This window comes from Aquarana catesbeiana, linkage group LG04 (assembly GCF_042186555.1).
Source record: "Aquarana catesbeiana isolate 2022-GZ linkage group LG04, ASM4218655v1, whole genome shotgun sequence".
In the NCBI taxonomy this organism is placed as follows: domain Eukaryota; kingdom Metazoa; phylum Chordata; class Amphibia; order Anura; family Ranidae; genus Aquarana; species Aquarana catesbeiana.
In genome coordinates this window covers 519,161,455-519,185,818 of record NC_133327.1, presented here as the reverse complement: position 1 = coordinate 519,185,818, position 24,364 = coordinate 519,161,455, and the positions used below count along the sequence as shown (strand labels likewise).

The 24,364-nt window shown below is 40.8% G+C and overlaps 1 protein-coding gene across 1 annotated transcript in view; it reads left to right on the top strand.

Moving 5' to 3' along the window:
• Window positions 1-24,364, top strand: part of MTHFD1L (methylenetetrahydrofolate dehydrogenase (NADP+ dependent) 1 like) — a 455,506-nt gene that overhangs the window by 415,351 nt on the left and 15,791 nt on the right. The window contains exon 27 of the mRNA XM_073627780.1: window positions 5,231-5,331. Coding sequence (XP_073483881.1) covers window positions 5,231-5,320 — 90 coding nt within the window. The 3' untranslated portion in view covers window positions 5,321-5,331. The remainder of the gene's footprint in view (window positions 1-5,230; window positions 5,332-24,364) is intronic.

The window sequence follows — 24,364 nt, the reverse complement described above, 5'->3', positions numbered from 1 at the left end:
ACCATAATGCTAATGAAAAAAACTGTGTAAGAAATGAGTTCCTGTAGCTTTTAGAATGCAGCCAGATGCTCTGCAGGTTTGTTTTTCCATGGAATTGTTTAATTAATCAAATGATCTGAGGCAATAATTATAATGCCGTAGAATCCAATAAAGTTCCAAGAATCCTTTTAGCAGATTCAATAAAGTTTGTGGAGGCCAGTGAAAAACACAACATGTTCTCTGTAGTCACCTTTCCAGCCTATTCTTTTCATTGGCACAGTGTAATAAGCTTGTAAAATGAGATCCTCCTTATTGAAGGTTAAATAGCAGAGCTCTTCTCAACACACAAAACACATTGCTGTAACCCGCAAGGAAAGAAATATGATATTTTCCTGATGCTAGGGTCGTGCTTGAGAAGTGTTTGTCACCAGAAGTTTTTACTTTTTTTGTGTTGTGGTTGAAAGCAATTAGTGGTTATTGTAATGAGCTAAGGGTTCCTTTGAAAGCAAGCTAATTTCAAGTTTTCCCAGGCAGTTCCTAGATATGATACTCTGTGCATATACAGTAAAACCTTGGTTTGCGAGCATAATTCCTTCCAGAAACATGCTTGTAATCCAAAGCACTTGTATATCAAAGCATTTTTTTTACAGGGTATAAAAGAGAAGAGAGGCACCTCTAATGCCCCGTACACACGGTAGGACATCGATCGGACATTCCGACAACAAAATCCTAGGATTTTTTCCGACGGATGTTGGCTCAAACTTGGCTTGCATACACACGGTCACACAAAGTTGTCGGAAAATCCGATCATTCTGAACGCGGTGATGTAAAACACGTACATCGGGACTATAAACGGGGCAGTAGCCAATAGCTTTCATCTCTTTATTTATTCTGAGCATGCGTGGCACTTTGTGCGTCGGATTTGTGTACACACAATCGGAAATTCCGACAACGGATTTTGTTGTCAGAAAATTTTATAGCCTGCTCTCAAACTTTGTGTGTCGGAAAATCCGATGGAAAATGTGTGATGGAGCCTACACACGGTCGGAATTTCCGACAACAAGGTCCTATCACACATTTTCCGACCGTGTGTACGAGGCATTAGTGTAGCAATAAGTTGCTAAATGTTGTACCTTCATTAAATGTAACCATATTGCTACACTTAGAGGCTCCTTTCTTCTCTTTTATACTCCAGTTGTGACATGACGCTACTCTTATATCAAGACATCGCTTGTATATCAAGGCAAAATTTATTAAAACATTTTGCTTGTCTTGCAAAACGCTCTCAAACCAAGGTTTTACTGTATTATTATTTTATTCTTTTGTATAAGGTAAAACCAAAAAAGGAGCTTTGGTCAGTTCAAATTAATGACTTGCTGCCATTCCCTTGAACTGGATTCTATCAAGACCATGCCATTTATCCACCACTTATGACGATGTTAATTCTTATAATCAGAAATGTGCTCCTAGAGGCAGCATACTACAGTATATGCTATCAGTGGGTTGAATCTGGTACATATCAGATTCAGAGATCAAAATTTTTATATAAAGAAAAAAAAAGTTAAAGAGCTAAAACACTGTTTTGCAGATTTTTAGACATAATTGTATTATGCGTGCTAGACGCCTTGTCATAGGCAAGCAGTTTGATACAAGCTACCTGCTCCTGCTGTCACTAAGACATTTAGTAGGAGCATGCTTTTTGGATCACCTTTCAAAAATTAGCCCTTTATAGTACAAAAACAGCAGATAATCACTACTATTAGGGGTACTAAAGGTTGATTTAGTTGTTTCAGCCCTAGTTGCTATTTTTCCTGGAACACTAGCTGCCCTCAGAGACTTGTTGACTTTTTTTTTAATTAGGTTTTTATTAAAGTGTATGCCTAATCAATGTTGTTTTTTTTGTTTTAAGCAGGGTAGGGAAGGATTAGAACCTCTGAGGTTTTTATTGCTGTCTCTGTTCCTGCTAATTAATTCTACCATGTCTGTACTGTGACCATTGTAACAGGAACAGAATGTGATGTGAAATCCATTATTAACAGAAAGAGTTGTGGGTAACTCTTTCAAAAGGGTTACTTGTTTTAGTGATAACTGTCTAAGGCAGGGTGCTTGACCTTTTGAAGAACACGGGTAACTTAAGTGATTCGGTAACTGGTTGCGGGCCATAATGTAATGAAATGGTTCAGTGCTTCAAATTTTATTTTAAATAGCATAATGAATATTTTAAACTATTTTATGTGGGACCAATCCCCATTGGATGTTTACACACTGTTTTAAGCACAATCACAGAAATCCCATTTTTTATTAGATCACCATTAATCCCACTCTCACACTGTGATCAGCCAAAAAAGCTCAGAACCAGTGTTGCTGCTTTCAATATATCGGGGTCTTTGCAGCCATCCCTTGAATTGTCAAACAAGGACTGTGGAGAATCTAAAAAAAAAAAAAAAAAAAAGACCAGGGAAGCGCATGCCCTAGTAGTGCGATAAGCTTCTTTAGCAAACATAAAATTACACCATGCAATTACATGCTCCCACAATGACACCACGTTTATTACACAACTGAGAATCCACCTTCAGAACCCATGTATAGATGCCACTAGATGTAATCCAATCGGCTAAAGGCTCCTCTGTCTGTGTGTTAGGAGAGAAAGATAAGAGCAGGGAGCTGGCCGCATTAGTGGCTTGTGTATAACAGCCGCCAGGATTATGGAGGACCGGCAATTATTCAATAGAGTGGTGGGCACCTAAAGGACGCTGTGCTGGTTGCCATAGGTTATTAGAGGTTGCGGAACTAAACCCATCGATTTAACCATTTCAAAACTGTTACATTCCGGCACGTGTTGGTAATGTAGCTAACTGTCGCACCATGACAGTTGAAGATAGAACCGAGGCGAAGATGGCAGCTTCATTGGCTGAAAATGAAAGGAAGGTTTAGTTCTGCTTTAATCACCTCTCTACTGCTGTATTGTAAGAAAAAGGTGAGGCGGTAGATGTCTTTTCTGGAGTGACGCTTATAAACATCATTTCAGAAATAACCCTTAGATTACAGGTATGCCTGTTAATCCTGGTGGACTGAGCCACCCTTGGTAGTCTCGATTCACAGGCAGTGTGCAGTGCCTTTCAGAGCGGCTCAGCACCTTCTGATCATTGTGATTGGTCATAGAAGTGACCAATCGGTTTTCTCAAATGTGCAGATTTCTGTTTACATTTGAGAGCCCTCCCCTTCCTCTTCCAATGGGGGTAGGTGAGAAATAGTAACTGGTATGAACACACATCTTAGCAGCAACAGTGAGGATTTGTTTTAACCCTTTCACTGCCTCTTCTCTCCTACACATCTGAAATCAGTCTGGTCACTCTGTGATCTTTGATTACCCAGTGACCTTAACCATTCACCTCCAATATCCTTCACAATCCCCTCATTTCCATCCCTCCACTGTATGTGACCAGTACATTAATCCCTTCACCTCCTCCAGCCTCTGTGTAAGTTCTGTATGCCTTGTATTTAGTGCACCATTGCCAAGCTCCATGTTTTAACCTCCTGAATAATACCAGCATGTTTCTTGCTTACCAAAAAATTGTGGCAAAAAATAAGATCACCTTATAGTGTCTGCTTTCCAAAAAGGGTTCATTTTGGTGGTGTTCCTATACTCCTGGCAATTTTATTTTAAATTTTGTTTCTTTTCTAATTTTTTTTAATTTTAATATAAATTATATATATATATATATATATATATATATATATATATATATATATATATATATATATATATATATATATATATATATATATATATATTTATATTTTATATATGGTAAAGCTTTATCTGGTGCAAAAATGGTTTAATAATCATTTTGTTAGTGTTGCATGGCCAAGTAAATGTAATGAAGTACCTAAAAAAAAAAAAACCCCGACTTGACCCTGTCTTAAAATAATAATAAAAAAATAAAAAAAAACATACAGTACCTACCATGGAGTCCAACATCGTATTTCTTGAAGCAAAAGCTTTCTTTGCCCTTCCTCTTCAGCACAGCAATCTTTAATTAAGACCTGTTCCATGTGCAGACACGGGGACTCTGGGACCTGGCAAAGACCGCATGGCATGTATGCGCATGCGCACATCTTGCAATCTGCTCCTGGTATGAATACGCCCTACAGCCAAGGAAGCAGTTTGCAAGATGTCTGCACACACGAGAGAACGGGCAGAGACCTGCAGTGTGTCCACGCATGTGCATGGGATTTTACATAATATTAGCCTAGGCCTTTGTTGGGCAGTAAAAAAAGTTTAAAAATGTGTGAAAGAGGGAGGAGGTAGAAGTCAGGAGACAGAACTGTAAAGTTTCACTTAATGTGTTGATGCTTTATGTAGCACAGAGGGGGGCATGCTGCACAAAGCATGTATTTTTGTCCCCGTTATCAAGCTGGAAAAAAAATGGAGTTTTCTAGCATGCCAGTAAGATAGCATGTATGCATGTACAGTAGAGATAGAAAAAAGCGTTTCTGGCTTTCAACCTTTTTACAGCGCATGTCCCGGGTCTGGTATTTACCCTGTAGCCTCTGCGCCTGATAATTTTTTTGCTCAAAAAAATAACCCCCTTTTACATTGTCAGCTCTAATGAGCAGGGCCTTATGATTCCTGTATTGTAACTACTGTCTACCCTCATGTCGTAAAGCGCTGCACAGGCTGTTGGCACTATATAAATCTTGTAGAATAATAACCACCAGTCATCTGAGATAACCAGCCTGTGTATGTGCTGCTTTATACTTGCATGATATGCTTGTATATTATTTTAGATGATCTTATTCTCCTCATTCATGTTCATACTGTAACATTTATAGAAGGTCTCCTGTTATGGTATTGTGCAAGTTCATTTTTTATAGATAACATACCTTAGTTTTATACAGGTTGTTAATTTATTATTATTATTAAGACTGCTTTTACACAGGCCACCAGGGGGGCGATAAAAATAGGTGGTTGATCTGATCCATGTTTTTACTGCCCCACCTACAAGTGGATATGGCGCTGGCCAGAGGAGTACACGTAGCAATGGGAATTTTAATGCTACATGACTTGCCTGTTTCTCTCTAATGTAAGTGGATGGGGTTGCCATCCACTTCAACCACGAACCAAACACTTGGCTTGCAGTTGCAGCGCAGTCCCACAATTAAAGTTGCTGTAGCTGTTGTCTGATCACAATTTATCTACATAGAATGTCATGTCACCAATGTGCTTTTTTTTTTTTCTTTCTCATAGATGAGTACCATGCCAGGATTGCCTACAAGACCTTGCTTTTATGACATTGACCTTGATCCTGACACTGAAGAAGTAAAAGGGCTATTCTAAGCAAACCTCAGGTACACCAAATTTTTTATTTTAGTGTGTATTTTTATTAAATATTTTCCCATGTGTATAAAAACAACTTCAGCCCTGAAAGAACTTGCCCCCTTCCTGACCGGGCCATTTTTTGCGATACGACACTGCGTTTAACTGACAATTGCGCGGTCGTGCGACGCTGTATCCAAACAAAATTGACGTCCTTTTTTTACACAAATAGTTTTTTGGTGGTATTTGATCGCCTCTGCAGTTTTTATTTTTTGCGCTATAAACAAAAAAAGAGCGACAAATTTGAAAACTATATTTTTTACATTTTGCTATAATAAATATCCCCAAAAATGTTTATAAAATCTAATTTCTTCATCAGTTTTGGTCAATATATATTCTTCTACATTTTTTTGGTAATAAAAATCGCAATAAGTGTATATTGATTGGTTTGCGCAAAAGTTATAGCATCTACAAACTATGGGAAAGATTTTTTTTTACTAGTAATGGTGGTGATTTGCGATTTTATTGGGACTGCGATATTGTGGCGGACAGATCGGACACTTTTGACACATTTTTGGAACCAATGACATTTATACAGCGATCAGTGCTATAAAAATGCACTGATTACTGTGTAAATGTCACTGGCAGGGAAGGGGTTGACACTAGAGGGTGATCAAGAAGTTAATTGTTCCCTCAGTGTGTGTTCTAACTATAGGGGGAAAGATCTGACGAGCGGAGAAGACAGATCGTTGTTCCTAGCTAGTAGAAACACATGAGATCTGTCTCTCCTCTCCTCACAAAACAGGGATTTGTGTGTTCACGCCACGACCTCCGTGAGTGTGATCGCGGGTCCCGCAGACTCGATGTCTGCAGGCATACCCGCGATCGTCTCACGGAGAGGAAGAGCAGGGAAATGCTGATGTAAACAAGCATTTCCCGTTCTGCCTAGTGACAAGGACACTGATCACCGCGCCCTGTAATCGGGAGCGGTGATCAGTGTCCTGTCACACATAGCCACGCCCCCCCACAGTTAGAAACACTCCCTAGGACACACTTAACCCCTACAGCGCCACCTAGTGGTTAACCCCTTCACTGCCAGTGTAATTTCCACAGGAATCAATGCATTTGTATAGCACTGATTGCTGTATAAATGACAATGGTCCCAAAAATGTGTCAAAAATGTCAGATGTGTCCGCCATAATGTTGCAGTCCCGATAAAAATCACATATCGCCGCCATTACTAGTAAAAAAAAATTAAAAATAAAGCCATAAAACTATCCTCTATTTTGTAAATGCTATAACTTTTGCGCAAACCAATCAATAAACGCTTCTTGCGTTTTTGTTTTTTTGTTTTTTTTTCACCAAAAATATGTAGAAGAATACGTATCAGCCTAAACTGAGGAAAAAAAGGTTTTTTTATATACTTTTTGGGGATATTTATTAGCAAACAGTAAAAAATTTTTTTTTTCAAAAATTGTCGCTATTTTTTTGTTTATAGTGCAAAAAATAAAAACCGCAGAGGTGATCAAATGCCACCAAACGAAAGCTCTATTTGTTGGGAAAAAAGGACATCAATTTTGTTTGGGAGCCAGGTCGCATGACCGCGCAATTGTCAGTTAAAGCGACGCAGTGCCGAATCGCAAAAAGTGCTTTAGTCTTTGGCCAGCCAAATGGTCCGGGGCTTAAGTGGTTAAATGGGAGAAATAGTTTTTGTAGTCTGGAAAATTAGAGGAATCCTCCACATTAATGTATACTGTATGTGATAGAGGATACATTAAGTGCATAAAACGTATTTTTTGCTTTATGGTTTAACACACTTCTACTTCTCAATTTTACCGAATTGTTGGTGATTTTATAATTGGCTTGTCCTGGGCTGACATGTATCTCACTGACCTTCCTGTCCATTACATAAGTGCAGGCTACAATCCTCTCTTCTGTGCTTCATAAAGCCCCAATTTCTACATTAGCATCGAGTTGCCCTTTAAAGTCACAATAAATTTTAAGATTTTGTATATGATTTATGTAGAAGATTTACTAATTGCTTTAAATATGAGAGAGACATATTCAAACCTTGTACACCTCAGAACAGTGACCCAGGTACCCCTGTTCCCAACATTTTAATGACAAAATGCTCCCTTCCCCTGGGGCTGCACGAGCATCCTGGACCAAACTACTCCATACACTTAAGCACTCATTGTAACTCTTAAGCCTCGTACACACGATTGGTTTTTCGGCAGAGAATTATGTGATGACAGACTGTCTAAAATCCGACCGTTAGTACGCTCCATCAGACAATTGTTGTCCAACTTTCCGCCAACAGATGTTGAATGGCAGGCTAGTAAATATTCGGTGGATAACGTTCTGTTGTCAGATTTTTGTATCGTGTACACAAGTCTGTCACACAAAAGTCCAAAGTACAAACATGTATGCTTGGAATCAATGCTCACTAAACACGACATTAGCAGAAGGTGCCCAAAGGGTAGCGCTCAAGAGCTGAAATTCCACGTAGTACATCACTGCGTTCGTGTTTGTTGGCTGACTGTTGTTTGCCGTTAGTATGTAAGACAAAATCCAGGCGCACGCCCTTTGGACAAAAGTCTGACGCTCTGTCTGCCAACAATCCGATAGTGTGTACGAGGCTTTAATGTGCTATAGTGCATTTCAGCTGTAGTATATGTGAACATTGTCACTGCATCCCAGATTCTTTCCTATGCCTCTTCTGTGCATGCCCTGCTGCTCTTATCTGTTGCTATTCAAGTCTGTTTTTTTTTTAGCACAGCTGATAACACAAGGGTGTGCAATATGTTTGATATTTCTTGAGCTGTTTGTAACATGAAACATGATTTGGCATTACTGGAAGATTGGTCAAAGCAGTAGAAGCTGCAACTCAACGTTTCCAAATGCAGAACAATGCACTTGTGGATTAAAAATTTTCTGATAGAGTACAGTATTGGGGATACAGTGCTGGCCAGAACTAAAAAGATTTAGGGGGTACTTTTTTTTTCGGTTCATTGCCAAATGAGCTAACAGTGTGACCAGGCAGTAGGGAAAGTAAATAGAATTCTAGGGTGCATCACTAGAGGGATCACCAGCAAAAGGAAGGGGGTTTTGATCCCCCTATATACAGTGCCTTGCAAAAGTATTCACCCCCTTGTAGGGCTGAAACAACTAATCGATTAATCGACAACTAATCGATTATGAAATTATTCGATTACTATTTTCATAATCGATTAATCGGCCAGTAACATAATGGGGTTAAAAAAAAAAAAAAAAACTAAAATGAGCCCTTTATAGTACAAAAAGAGCAAATCGCTACTGTAAATATTACTTTCACAGTTCTACAGTAAAAAAATGAACCCGTTACAGTAGCGATCTGCTTTTTTTGTACTATAAAGGGCTCATTTTAGTTTTTTTAACCCCATTATGTTACTAAATGTTTTAGACCTGGTTCATGTCTGTGTTTTTTGCAGAAACGCACTACAGTTCATTTACATGGTTTCCTATGGGACACGTTCACATCTCTGCTTTTTTCAGCCGCTGTGTATTTGGAAAGGGTCGGGACTTTTTTTTTTTTTAAACGCAAAACGGTGCTTTTTTGGTTTAATATACTTCAATGGAGAAGCTGCAGAAAAGCATGTAATGTGTTTTTGCAGCAATTTGTGTTTTTAAATCTGTCCAACAAATTGGCCCAAAAAATGCAAAAAAACGCAAATCACAGCAAAATCACGTGCGCAAAAATCAAAAAATGCACACACAAAGCACTGCAGAAACAGATCAAAAGAAAACTGCATAGGTGTGTACCGAGCCTTATGCTGGCCACACAGATCAATTTTCAGACGAGAATATTCAGACAAAAAATCTTTGTACATTCGCTGAATGAAAGAATGTTTGAAATTTTCACTTGTTTTTAACATTCCGTTTTTGAAACGAATGTAATTTCTGAACGAAAACCACATGCACTGTCTGAAAATTCATTTGACCGAGAAGTTTTCTATTTCCAAATTTTCCCATCACTGTGGTTGAAAATAAACATCAATATGACCCCACTAACGATTAGAAAATCGAACGAACGTTCTTAAAATGCCTTTATGTTTGAAGGAAGACATTGTTTGTTTTTTTAATAAAAAAATGATCTGAGTCTGATGATATTTACCAGATTCACTCTTTAATAGTATATACAATATATCTCTTCTAATCGTATATACAGCATATCTCCTCTAATAGTATATACAGCATATCTCCTCTAATAGTATATACAGTATATCTCCTCTAATAGTATATACAGTATATCTCCTCTAATAGTATATACAGTATATCTCCTCTAATAGTATATACAGTATATCTCTTTTGTCTGTTATTCTCAGAGTGGATTAGATCTTTTGCTCCCTAACCATATAGTTGGTTATTTATATTTACCGCTGCATAGAGATATTTAAGAATAAATTGCCTTTTTTTTAAAACTTTACATATTTAACTAAATTATACACCACACTTTTTTTTAAGGTTATTAACCGATTAATCGAAACAATAATCGGCCAACTAATCGATTATGAAAATAATCGTTAGTTGCAGCCCTACCCCCTTGGCATTTTTTGTGTTTTGTTACCTCACAACCTGGAATTAACATGGATTGTTTGAGGATTTGCATCATTTAATTTACAGAACATGCCCACAACTTTGAAGATGTTTTTTTATTGTTTTTATTTTATTGTGAAGCAAACAACAAATAGGACAAAATTAAAGAAAAAGTCAATGTGCATAACTATTCACCCCCTAAAGTCAATATTTTGTAGAGCCACCTTTTGCCGCTATCACCGCTCCAAGTCGCTTTGGATAAGACTCTATGAACTTGCCACTGGGATTTTTGCCCATTCCTCCTTGCAAAACTGCTCCAGCTCCTTCAAGTTGGATGGTTTGCGCTTGTGAGCAGCAATCTTTAACCCTTTCATGACTAAGCCTATTTTTGAAATTTAGTGTTTACAAGTTAAAATCCGTATTTTTTGCTAGAAAATTACTTAGAGCCCCCAAACATTATATATTTTTTTTTCTAGCAGAGAATCTAGAGAATAAAATGGCGATTGTTGCAATATTTTATGTCACACGGTATTTGTGCAGCAGTGTTTTAAATGCAACTTTTTCGGAAAAGGGACACTTTGATGAATTTTTAAAAAAACAAACAGTAAAGTTACCCCAATTTTTGGTATAATGTGAAAGATGATGTTACGCAGAGTAAATAGATACCAAACATGTCACGCTTTATAATTGCACGCACTCGTGGAATGGCGACAAACTACGGTACCTAAAAATCTCCATAGGCGACGATTTAAATTTTTTTTACGGTTACCAGGTTAGAGTTACAGCGAAGCTCTAGTCCTAGAATTATTGCTCTCGCTCTGACGATCGCGGCGATACCTCACATGCGTGATATGAACACCGTTTACATATGCGGGCGTGACTTCCGTATGCGTTTTCTTTGCGCGAGCTTACGGGGCGCTTTAAAAATTTATTTTTTTCTTATTTATTTTTATATTTATTGTGTTTTTTTTTTTTTTTAAATTTGATCACTTTTATTGCTGTCACAAGGAATGTAAACATCCCTTGTGACAGTAATAGGTGGTGACAGGTACTCTTTATGGAGGGATCGGGGGTCTAAAAGACCCCCGATCCCTCCTTTGCACTTCAAAGTATTCAGATCGGCGAAAACGGCGATTCTGAATACTATGTATTTTTTTTTAAACCGGCGCCATTGGCAGCCGAGTAAACAGAAAGTGACGTCATGACGTCGCTTCCGTGTTTACTATTGGGAGGCTGGAACTAAGCCATTCACGGCTTCGTTCCAGTCCATCCCCAGCCGCCGGAGGCGGCCGATTGGTCATCGGGCCTCCCGATGGAACGATAGGCCTGGTAAGAGCGGCGGGAGGGGGGACACATCGGTTATTATAACTGGATAGCCGACTCTCTAAAAAAACAGTACCGGGATAATGCCTTCAGCTGCGGGCATTATCCTGGTATAACCCGGGAAAGCCAAGTACGCACATCTGCGTACGCTCGGCTGGAAGGGGTTAAGTCCGACCACAGATTTTCTATTGGGTTGAGGTCTGTGCTTTGACTAGGCTATTCCAACACATTTACATGTTTCCCCTTAAACCCCTCAAGTGTTGCTTTAGCAGTGTGTTTGGGTCATTGTCCTACTGGAAGGTGAACCTCCATCCTAGCCTCAAATCACAGAGTGGTACAGGTTTTGCTCAAGAATATCCCTGTATTTAGCACCATCCATCTTTCCCTCAACTCTGACCAGTTTCCCAATCCCAACTGCTGAAAAACATCCCCACAGCATGGTGCTGCCACCATGTTTCACTTTGGGTGATGTGTTGGGTTTGCGCCAGACATAGCGCTTTCTTTGGCCAAAAAGTTCAATTTTAGTTTCATCAGACCGGAGCACCTTCCTCCATACATTTTGAGAGCCTCCCACATGCCTTTTCACAAACTCAAAACGTGCCATTTTGTTTTTTGGTGAAAGTAATGGCTTTCTTCTGGCCGCTCTGCCATAAAGCCCAACTCTATGGAGCGTACGGCTTATTGTCGTCCTATGTACAGATACTCTAGTCTCTGCTGTGGAACTCGGCAGCTCCTCCAGGGTTACCTTAGGTCTCTGTGCTGCCTCTCTGATTAATGCCCTCCTTGTCCGGTCCGTGAGTTTTGGTGTGCGGCCGTCTCTTGGCAGGTTTGCGCCATGTTCTATCCATTTGGTTATGATAGATTTGATAGTGCTCCTAGGGATCATCAAAGATTTGGATTTTTTTTATAACCTAACCCTGACTTGTACTTCTCAACAACATTGTCCCTTACTTGTTTGGAGAGTTCCTTGGTATTCATGGCAGTGTTTGGTTAGTGGTGCCTCTTAGGTGTTGCAGCCTCTGGGGCCTTTTAAAAAGGTGTGTATATGTAATGACAGATCATGGGACACTTAGATTGCACACAGGTGGACATCATTTCACTAAATTTGTAACTTCTGAAGGTAATTGGTTGCACCAGAGCTTTTTATGGGCTTTATAACAAAGGGGGTGAATACATACGCACACGCCAATTATCAGTCTTTTATTTCTGAAAAATTGTTTTATGTATATATTTTTCTAATTTTACTTCACCAACTTAGACTATTGTGTTCTGATCCATCACATATAATTCAGATTAAAAAAACATTGAACTAAAGGTAATGTAACAAAATAGGTAAAAAGCCAAGGGGGTGAATACTTTTGCAGGGCACTGTAGATCTTTGATGTAACCTCCATTTAGAATACAGTATCATTTATGGAGACCTCAAAAAAGATACAAAAGTATATTGATGAGATAAAACAAATCTACAGACGGGCAACATAGATGGTGAAAGGTCTGAGGGATAAAGCATTACAGGAGAGACTGGGGGAACCTAGTATGTTCATTATTGAGGATAGGAGGGAAATCTGATTCATGACTGAAACTTTTAAATACATTGAGTGTAAAATAAGGGTTGAGAGGATTATGAAAACCGGAACATGACCTCAAACTACCAGAAGGAATGTTCTAAACAAACTTCCAAAAGTTTTGCCAAAAGAGTAGTTGTTTCTTGGAGAGGTCAGCAGTAAATTCATTTAAACATGCCTGGGAAAAACGTAGATGTACTCAAACAAAAATAGGCAGATGGACCAGTTTTTCTGCGGTCACTCTTATATTTATGTATAATATGGGCAAAAACTTAGCAGTGATAACAGTAACTTAGTTTTCCATTTTCTGATAGGAGCACTTTAACTTGTAAACCATATAAATTGCTTGTTACAGCAATGTAAAGTATATCTCCTAGTTACCATCGAATACATTGAAAAATCTTAGGCATGACCACAGTCTGATTAGGGACCTGTAGACCCCATGTGGCAGTTTGCGTTTTCCCACAATTTGTATTGTATTACATTAAAGGGGTTGTAAAGGTAAAAATTTTTTCACCTTAATGCATTCTATGCATTAAGGTGAAAAAACTTTTGACAATACCGCCGCCCCCAGCCCCCCCGTTTTACTTACCTGACGCCTCGAATCTCCGCTGCTCGTTCTCGTCATCTCCATTGCAGCTCAGCCTGGTCGCTGATTGGCTGCAGTGGATGGATTGAAAGCAGCGCAGCCATTGGCTCGCGCTGCTGTCAATCACATCTGATGACGCGGCGCGCCGGGGGGCGGGGCCGAGTGATACAGCGAGCGGCTATAGCTGCCGGCTGTATCACGGGAGCGCGCCCGCAAGCACTCACCACCATGCGAGGGAGCTCGCATTAAGGTGGTTAATGCTTGCGGGGAGGAGCTGAAACAGCCGCCGAGGGACCCCAGAAGACCAGGTTCGGGGCCACTCTGTGCAGAACGAGCTGCACAGTGAAGGTAAGTATAACATGTTTGTTATTTTTAAAAAAAAAAAATTTTACCTTTACAACCCCTTTAAACTAGTCCCTTCAGTGTTTTTGCATGTAAAAAAATGTGTTTAAAGTAAAGCATTTTATTTGTCTGAACTAATGAATAAGAACCTTAGGGTTTTAACTATGCTTCTGTAAAGGAACCATTTAAGGGCCAATTTTTCATTGTGAGCAGATATTGCTCCTACTATGCTCCACAATAATACTCCACATCATGGCCTGCAATTTATGGCCCATTCATATAATGCAGGCCACGGGGTGTGGAGCCTTGCGGTTTGTCATGAACATCTTTGCTTAAAGCCTAACTTTAGTCAAAAAAAAAATGAGCACAAGAGACATTACTTGTTAATCAAATTTGTCCCTTGTGCTGCTGGCTCCTGCATTCCTTGAGAACGTCGTCGTCCATTCCCCTCTCTCCCCCCCACAGAATTTTTTGGTTCGGCGTGGGTTAATGGAGCCATTGGACATGCAGTCATCAAGACTGCTGACTATGTCCTCCCTTTCTGCACCACACCTTCTTTCATAGAAGCTGTACTGTCGCTTCTAGGGACGAAACACGATATATGACTAGAGGAGGTGGACCTTTTCATTTCATCTGTCCATTCTCCATTCATAGCTTGCTTTTCATTCAATGAAGCTAAAGTACTGCTTCTTTGAATGGAGGCGGGAAGGGGCAAGGGCAGTTATAGTAGAAGTGGTAGGGGGAATTGGAGGAGGAAGATTTCAAGAATTTGCAGAAGCCCAGCAACACAAGTGACACTTCAGATTAATGTTCCTTGTGCTGATTGTTTTTTTTGGACTAAACTTATGCTTTATTGCAGCAGAGGAATTCTGAAACAGATTTACAGCAGCTTTTCATTCATGGGAAGCAAAAAAGTGTTTTAAAAAATTTGAAAACCGATGAAAGGGTTATGGGGTCAATAACGCTGAAAAAAAATGCAGTGAAAAAAGCATGCAGAAAAATTGTGCAAATGTTCAATTCACTAAGAATTGTGCTGTAAATAACTACTGCGGTAAAGTTTTGATAATGTGGTAATTACTGCATATTTTCATGCGGTAACTTATCGCATTGAGCTGGTTGCTAAGGAGCAGGCCGGGAAGCCGGCTGCCACATCCTTAACGAATGACTTATCAGCTGTCAGCGGATTCCAAAGGGCCTGGTATGGATGGGGGGGGGGGGGGGGGGGCCTGCCACACTTTATTTTTTTCATGATTTTTAATTGCTGCCATGTTTACTTTACTTTGAGCTGTCGGCTGAATGTTTTTCTGTGTGCCCTGTTTAAACTTCCACACAGCTGTCAGCTGCATGGCAGAGCAGTGCGAAAAAACTGCAACATTTCTGCATTTTTCTGCACCACTCCACAGCTCTCTGTGTCACCTTGCGGTGCATGAAAATGTATGGCATGTCACTTTGACATTCCTTTAAAGTTCAGAAAAAAACAGGGTAAACCGTGCCTTGCATGGTAAAAACACCAGGCTCTGTCTCCCAAAGCCTGACAGTATAATTACTACCTGCAGAGAAAAACAAGGTTTCCTGACAGACTCCATGGCAGCATACGTGTGGGTTAACCCTGCCTCCACTCCTCCTCTATAGGACCCCTCTCACATAAATCTTTGCTTCAGGCCAGCGGCCCTGTTGTTCCTTTTTTGTCGTCCTCCTGAGGACCGGTTTGGTTATTCATTTACCTGAAGTTTTTTCTCTCTGCGATCAAGCCCGGCTGACGGCAAGGACTGGGAAGAGAGGTCATGACACTCCGATAAGCCCTGACTATTAGCAGGGTATTGAGCAAGCTAAACAGAAGATACTCCGATAAGCCTTGGCTGTTACTAGGGTATGGAGTGGACAATCGAAGGTGGCACTGGAAGAGCTAAAGCCTGGCCATTGGCAGGCAAGTGGAGCAATGGCAATGGCCAGATAGCCCCACTCGGTAACAGCTGGGTTATCTGCCCCAAGCCCAGTGTGATCAACCTACCTGGCCCGGTCTGATCGTGGAAGCAGGATTGAAGTTGCCGTGTGCGGTGATGTGTACTTTTATTACATATTCCATGGCAGCAGTTTGTGTTTTTCTGTTTGTCTGTTTCTTCTCTGGCTCTAATGTCTTCCAGTCTATGGCAGCTGGAGCGCATTTGCTCCTGCCCAGGGGCCCAGCGCATTGGGCGCTGCGGGCAGTGGTGGCATCATTTCAGTGGAGAAATTCAATCGGCGGTCAGTACTGTTGATGTAGAGGTTTCTCTGTAGGCAGCAGTTTCCCTAAGTGCTGTGTGCAATCATCACAGGGTATGGTCTGCATTAACAGCCTTATATGCTATCTGTGTGATTCTGCTATGATTTGATCACCTGTGCAAGTCCGGTCTTTCTGTGCAGTTTCACACTGTGGATGTATCGCTGCCCCCCCATGTGGCCTGCCCTGGTGTAGCAGGTATGAGTGGGTGGGTTAAACCCTTTCCTTGCTGACCTGGGTACTCTTTTTGAGTTCTTTAACCATTTCCTTTCTATCCTATTTTGCTTTTGTGAGTCTTTCTAGGTCAGGTTGACAATACACGACATGAGATGATAAAGACATCATTAGGTCACAATGTTTTTCTTCAGATGAATTTGTCATAGGTCACCATCCAGGTCCAGTCTTCATATCAGAAGCTATGAATCCTCCTGTATGCACCCACCGCTATGTCAGCTGCTTCAGGGAGGGAGCCTGCTGGGGATGCGGCACTCCAGTCCCAGAGGGCAAGTCTCTGTGTGAGCCATGCTAAGCCCAGGCGGTGGTGTTTTCCAAAAAATGAAATCCCTAGTGAGGCATGTGGCGCAAGAATCCCTTAACGAGTGTGATACAAGCCATACACGAAGTCCAACAGCCATTGCGGTGTGTTCTCCCACTAGGATGACCAGGAAGAACTGGAACTGTCCCAACCAAGGTAGAGTCTCCTGCAAAGCAAGAGTAAGTTCTGTAAGCAGGCTCAGTTTCCACTAGTGCGACTTGTCATGCGACTTTGGACTAATGGTATGGCATGGCGGATCACAGCCCATTGAGTTCAATGGCACCCAATCTATGCAAGTTGCAGCGACTTGAGGGGTTCCTGCGCTGCTTTGATGCAACTTTGATCCAGAGACTGTAAAGTTGGATCGTGGTTGCAGTCTGAATCGCACGACTTGGAGACATAGCTGTAGAGAGAGTGTTCTAAATTCTCAAATTCTCATTCTTAACAAAACTAGGGGACATCATTTTGGATAAGTGGAGCAAGGTCACGAGACATCCCTCTCTTCTGAGCAAGATGGCCAAGCTCTATCCATTCAGAGATAAGGATGTGAAGCATCTAAAGGCTGCCTCTCTAAATGGCTGAGGCCTTGATGAGGCAAGCAAGCATGTCGCTCTTCCTTGGAAGATGCAGTGAATAGCCCGAAAGTCGGCCTGGGCTCTTGCAGCCATATCTAAAAGGATGGAAATGTGGATGGAGAATGTGGACAAAGTATACAGGAGCATTTTCAGAAACTCTGTAGGTCCGTTTCAAAGCTGGTGTCTGTTTCCATGATAAGGCTCCAAATGACATCACCTGCATAGTGGCATTGGTTATGCTCTTGTCAGTTACGGCAAAGTGAGTGCTATGGCTGGGGCCTGGGCTTGCTGTTCCCGCCTCTAATAGGCGCAGTGTAGCATTCCTTTTTAGGGAGCTTTATCTTTTGGCAAGCTGGATAGCACTGTAACCCTGGCCACAGTTGGCAAGTTGGGGTCCTACCTCAGGACCAGCACTGGCTAGGCCAGAAGAGGACAGTCTAGAGAACAAAGTTCAGAGCGTGCGAGGGTTGCACATTTTTACAGACCAGGTCAGAATTTTTAGGTAGAGCTGTTGAGGGGACCTAATATCCCCTCAGAAGTATGCTAAAGCTTGAACTCAGAATCCCAGAAGCGACTGAGTTGGGCTTCAGACAATTGGGACGTCAAAGTGGTCCTTTCGAGACATGCATGGACCATCAGAGGTTCTCCATCTTCTCTGATTCGTTTCCATGGATTTTGCCTCACGGTTTTGCCTCACGAGGTTGACCAGGACTTCTATGAAGACTCTGAATAGAGGTTGTGGTTGGTTCTGGTTCTCGAGATTGGAGGCCCTCAGCTGCTCTTCCAGAGTCATCTCCACTCTCTTGAATACTAGAAGAATGAACGCAGACAAAGTTGACGGGAGTGTCTGGTCAAAGTTGTTCGATACATGTCTGCTGCTGACAGATCATGTGGTGATCTAGAAGTTTTAGATATCCTAGGCTTCCTCCAGTCGGATTTAGTTCTGGCTTGATTGGTCAGCTCCCTCAGAGTTCAAGCGTCAGCTTTATCGGCCTTCACAGGTTTTTTCCGGTCTAGGAATCTTTCCTGTCCAACAATTCTGCAAGGAAGCGGCTAGGTTCAGACCTTAGAGTAAGCAGAGTTTTTCCAATGGAGTCTCCCTCTTGTTCTTATCTCCACCTTGGGAATTGGAGCGGAGTGTTCTAGAGCTGCCTCCGTTAGAGGCCTCCCTGTCAAGTTTGCCTTTTCCCGGTTATCATGTTGGCAGAAAAAGCCTTATGCCGTGTACACACGACCGGACTTTTCGACCAGACTGGTCCGACGGAATGAATCCATCGGACATTCCGACCGTGCGTGGGCTTCATCGGACCTTCAGTGGACTTTTTCTGTTGAAAATCAGACGGACTTTAGATTTGGAACATTTTTCAAATCTTTCCGACGGACTCGAGTCCGGTTGAAAAATCCGTTCGTCTGTATGCTAGTCCGACGCGCAAGGGCAGCTATTGGCTACTGGCTATGAACTTCCTTATTCTAGTCCCTTCGTACGTCATCATGTTCAAACCAACGGACTTTCAAATGGACTTTAGTCCATTTGTGTGTGGACACGTCCGGTTCGTCGGAAAGACCGTCGGACCCTTGATGCTGAAAAGTCCACCCGTGTGTACGCGGCTTTAGAGATTTGTTCACTGGTCATGGAGAACTTTCTTACGTTCTTTCCAGTCGACCGGTGCTGTTACTCAATATGTTATGCTTACTCAATTCCTAAGGGTGCATCAGTCTTCATGGGAGCCAAGAAATTGTTCTGCCAACCTTAGAGTTCTAACTTGCATGGGAGAGAGTGCGCTGTGGCTTGGTTGGTTAAAGCGCATTTCTAGTGAATAGGGAAACCTGATTTGACATTCAGCAGTGCCTGCCTTCAATTTTAGGAATCACTCAGATATTTTAAAATCATATCTACAGTATATAGCTTCCTTCAAGCTTCAGAATACCTGTTCATTCTTTTGCCAAAAAGGGCAGAAAACGTGCCTCATCTAGGGCGATTGTGGCACGGATTGTCATGGATGTTGTTTCTTTAAATGCAACTCTATGGTGCATCTCTATTGTACTCACTTCCTGTGTGGTGTTTCCTGTTCCTGCTGTTTATTCAATTAACATGGCTTCTGTAAAGTAATAGCTTGTGCTGAACATGGCCTCTGTACAGTAATGGCTTGTGCTGTCTTTACATCACATCAAACATGGATTGCCTAGGTCATCCAGCAGGCTCACAGGGCCAAGGGCTTGGCTCCTTTGGGGATAGTGTCTGCTCACTCAACCAGGAGTGGGTCTACATCTTGGGTAGCTTTGTGTCATGTAGCTCCCGAAGTAATTTGCAGGGTGGCTTTCTGGTCTTCTATGAACACGTTTATGTCCCATTACTGTGTTAAACCAGCTGCCCTATCTTCAGTTACTTTTTGGTTTATAAGTACTGTCGGTTGACGGTGTTAAACTTTCTTTGCTTAACATTTTGCCCACCCGGGTGTGTACAGCGAGTTATTTCCCACATGTATGCTGCCATGGAGTCTGTCAGGAAAACAAAAAATTTCCTATCAAATACTTACCATAATTTTCCTTTCCTGATGCACGCTCTGGCAGCAGGAGTTCCCTCCCAAATGTCTGGAGTAAGCTAGTTATGGAACACGGACGCTGGCCTGGAGCAAAGATTTATGGGAGAGGGGTCCTATAGAGGAGGAGTGGAGGCGGGAATAACCCACACGTATGCTGCCATGGGGTTTATCAGGAAAGGAAAATTATGGTAAGTATTTAATAGGAAATTTTCAGTTTTTCCTTTGCGGGTAGTGTGAACGTGGCCTTGGCTAAGTCTGTGTATATTAGCATCTGCAAAATTGAATTTCCTTTTAATATTTAACTATTGATATATTTTTCTGTTGTCTTGCGGACTGTTTGTTGTTGTGCCTTGATTCTTTTCAGCCGAATATACTAGAAATGGATTCCTCTTGGGGAAAAAAAATATAATTCCAGTTAATATTTAGCGGTTTCCACAACATTTAAAGATTTTTGTCTATGAGCTAAATAATTGCTTTGTCTGTGTCTTTTCATAACAGATTGCAATGGCATCAAATATGTCTGTAGAAGCCATTTCATGAATCCCTGCATATATCATGTCACTAAAGTACCAGCTACTATAATCTGAGGAATTTTTTCCATTTACTGTGTGGATTTTCACTTCTGGGGAGAAAATACAATAAAACCTCTGAGTTGTCAGGTTCATTAACATTGTTGGTAATTTGTGATGGAGACAGGATGAATTTTGCAGCGGTGGGTTTCTTATGTGTTAACCGTGTGTTGCTTCCCTGAACATTAGTGCTAAGTGGCTAGATACGTTTTCCTGGAGCTATTGCTGTCTGTTATACCCAGACACTATTAGTTGATGTATAGTACTGTTCACTAAGCTTTAATCCATGCATTATGTGCCATAAAAATAGTTTTCAGCCATGTGACTATTTAATTTCAGCTCTCGCTGTAAAAATCATGGTCTTTATAGCTTAGTGAATTGAACCTAACAGTAGCACTGTGCCTGTACCATATTTGCAGAGTTTTCCTATAATGCCTGTGTGAGGGACTGCCCTCTACCACCTTCCAGAAGAATGCTGTGTTCAGCAGCTGTACTGATCTCTCTTTGCAGTAATTCAGGCTTATGCTTATACATACTCTACATCAGTGTTTGTCAACTCCAGTCCTCAAGGCGCCCCAACAGGTCAGGTTTTCAGGATTTCCACTATTTTGCACAGGTGATTTGATCAGTTTTCACTGCCTTAGTAATTACCACAGCCGTTTCATCGGAGGGAAATCCTGAAAACATGACCTGTGCGCCTTGAGGACTGGAGTTGAGAAACACTGCTCTACATGATGGGGTGCTTTACTTTTGCATTGCCAATTTCTGAATGACAGCTGCTGATAATTGGCCAAAATGGTCCTAATGTTTTACAAGTTCTGCTTACAGTGGTTAGACCTTTTAAAACCACAAAACCCACAGGTATATTTGCAAAGGAGTGAATGTTAGTCACTGCAGGTATATTTTCTGGGTTATTGTGTTTTAAATTAGCGATTGATTTAACTGTATTGAATGTTTGGTGAACATCACTGCAGCTTTATAAATATACCCCAAGACTTAGTGGTTGTAAACCCTTACAAATAGCTAGTGAAGTGACTGGCTTCGGTTGATACACATAGATGAAATAAATCCCCCTACTTAAGCTGTACCTGGTTATCTTCAGGCTTATCTTCTCTACATCTGTTCAAACTCTACAATTTATAAAGCTTATCTGACCTGTCCGTAAAAAGGGGGCGGAGAGCTGAAATTACACACTGCAGAGCTCAGCGAGGAGAGCTCTAACACCTGATTGGATGGAAGGGATGCATCCCTTCTTCTCACTGCACACAGGAGATCCCTTACCGGTCACTTTTTTTTTTTTGTGTCAGGAAAACTTGTCAGAGGTGATTCATGCTAACAGCAGAGAATCAAGGCCGCAGACATAAATTACACTTAGCCCTGGTTCACATTGATGCTACATTGAAATTGTGCTACTTCACTTGACGTAGCACGATTTCAAAGTAGCAGGTCAGTGCGATTTCAGGTGCTACTTTGCTGCCACTTCATGCACAGATGTCTATGCAAGTTGTACCTGAAATCATAAAAAAATAGTGCAGGAACCTTTTTGTCAAATCGGTGCGGCACCGCAAAGTTGCACCATTTTGAACGGTTCCACTACTGACAATAGGGTGCGACTTGTCATGTGATTTGGAACTGTCAAATCATGTGACAAGTCGCATTGGTGTGAATGGGGGCTTAGGGGTTAACTTACTAAAATCTGGTGCAGTTGTGCATGGTAGCCAATTGGCTTCTAAATTCAACTTGTTCAATTAATCTTTGACAATAAACCATGGAAGGTGATTGATTTCAATGCAGAGCTTCACCAGATTTCGCACACAAGTTTTAGTAAATCAAGGATATACTTTGTTCATATTTCATGTCTGAGGTTTACAACCACTTTACCTATATTTTTAGTAAGGATTTCTCCTTTCTGTTTTAGAACAGAAATCCTTGTTTTTTAAGGCTCATTCACACTGCAGAAACCTGCAGTTTTGTGCATTAAAAACAATTAATTTCTATGTGCCCTGTTTTGGCTAGAAAAAAGTTCCCAGGTACAGTGCATAAAAATGCATGCTGTATACATTTTTCTGCAGCGGACCAAAGCTGTGAAGTCTCAGTTTCTCCATCCACCACCTATGCATTGCATTTTAAAACACAATGGGGTTATTTACTAAAGGCAAACCCACTGTGCACTTCCAAGTGCACTTGGAAGTGCAGTCGCTGTAGATCTGAAGGGGACATGCAAGGAATGGAAAAAACAACAATTTTGCTTGCACATGATTGGATGATAGAAATCAGCAGAGCTTCCCCTCACTTCAGATCTTCCCCTCTTCCAAGTGCACTTGTAGTGGATTTTCCTTTAGTAAATCAACCCCAACGTGCTGCCCCTGAAGCCAGAATACAGTTTAGCATTAGCCTGCACAGGAAGATGGATCGTTTCCCAAATAGTGTGAAGAAATCCACGCTTGAACTTTGTATATCCTAGTTCATATCTAATTCAGTACGACATGACAAAACCTCTCTAGTTTTTTATACAGAACTGCTTTGAATGCTATTTAGATTATATATATATGTCCCCTTTCATTAATCTATATCAAAGGAACAACTGTCTTGCCCTTTTCACACTGAACAGTTCTTGCAGGGGTTACACATTTCAAACCATATTCAGTGATGACACACTTTTTTGCAGTTTGCCTGATCAAATTCCCCCAGTCACCTGCCAGTGGAATGCTTTATCTGATCCTGATTACCACCATTAAGCTAGGTAATCTTCTATATTATTTTAGGTTCACCCAGCATTCTGTGATCAAAATCGAGAGGCATTGTCTCCATATGCATAACTCTTTAAAGCCCAACCAAACTTTTAGTTTCAATCCTCTGAATAAATTTCATATGCCACAAAGGTGTGCAAAGTTCTACAGTTTTTATTTTTCTTAAAAAAAAAAGAACGCAAAAGAATGTATGCTGCCCGCATTCTGTAGAGAAAGACCCTTGGTCTCTCCATAAATCCGCTTCTTTGTACAAGTGGGAGGTGGACCTTTTATTATTCCCCTGCAGGGTTCATATGGATAAACTTTTTTTTGACTTTTTTTATATATGTCCTTCATTCAAATTGATACTAGATTGTTGATGCCTGCTTTATTTTCCCCTTTTGCTAGCTGCACAATGCTGCTTTTCATTACCTGCTGACATTTCTAATGTTTTTGATTTAAACCATGCAATTGGAAATCATAAAAAAAAATGACAAGTTGCTTGTGACCTACTTCCAAAACTTTCATTTTTTAACAGTGGGACTAGGCCTTTGTTACATCTGGTTGTTTAGCAGTATTTTAATAGGCATACATGCATAAAGTTCTTGATATAAAATGTTTTTTTATCCCACACTCCCGTCTCTTATGCTCCCTCAATACCATGTAATGACTTCTAGTCTGAAAAAAGCAAAACACGTTTCTGCTATTGAAAAGCCTCTAAAACCTAGCTGTGTTTTGAATCACTCTAATCTTTCCAGTTTTACTTGGATATAAAAGCAGCCAACTTTTCTTTACGTTCATAATCTACTTGCGAGAGAAATATAACCCTAAAAATTAAGTCCATGATTTTATTGTCTGCATTCTTATACAATGAAAACAAACCAGTAGCTAATATTTTGTTGAGTAATTTAGTAATTGCCAAGCTTTCCTAGTTGACATCTGTATTGCATGTTGCAAGGAGGTTCTGATTCCCCTATATGGATCTTTATAAGACCTCATTTAGAATACAGTGTCCAGTTCTTACTTACAAAAAGATATTGATGAGATAGTACAAGTTCAGAGATAGGTAACAAAAATGGAGAAAGTTCTGGGGATCAAATCTATCAAGAGTGACTTCAGGAACTTAGTATGTACAGTCTGGAGGGAAGAAGGGAAAGGAGACATGATTGAAACCTTTAAATACATCAAGGGGGTGAGTAAGGTTCAGGAGGGCAGTATTTTCAATATGAAACCAAAATCAAAGATACAGGAACATGACCTCAAACTAACTCGAGGAAAGTTCAGAACTAATCTTAGAAAGTTTTATTTTACTGAAAGGATAGTAGTTTGGAATAAACTTCCAGCAGATGTAGTGAGTCAGTCAACAGTAAGTGGCTGCAAACATGCTTGGGACAAACATAGATCTATACAAAAAAAATACAAAACCTGTATAAAAAATAAATAAAAATGGGCAGACTCGA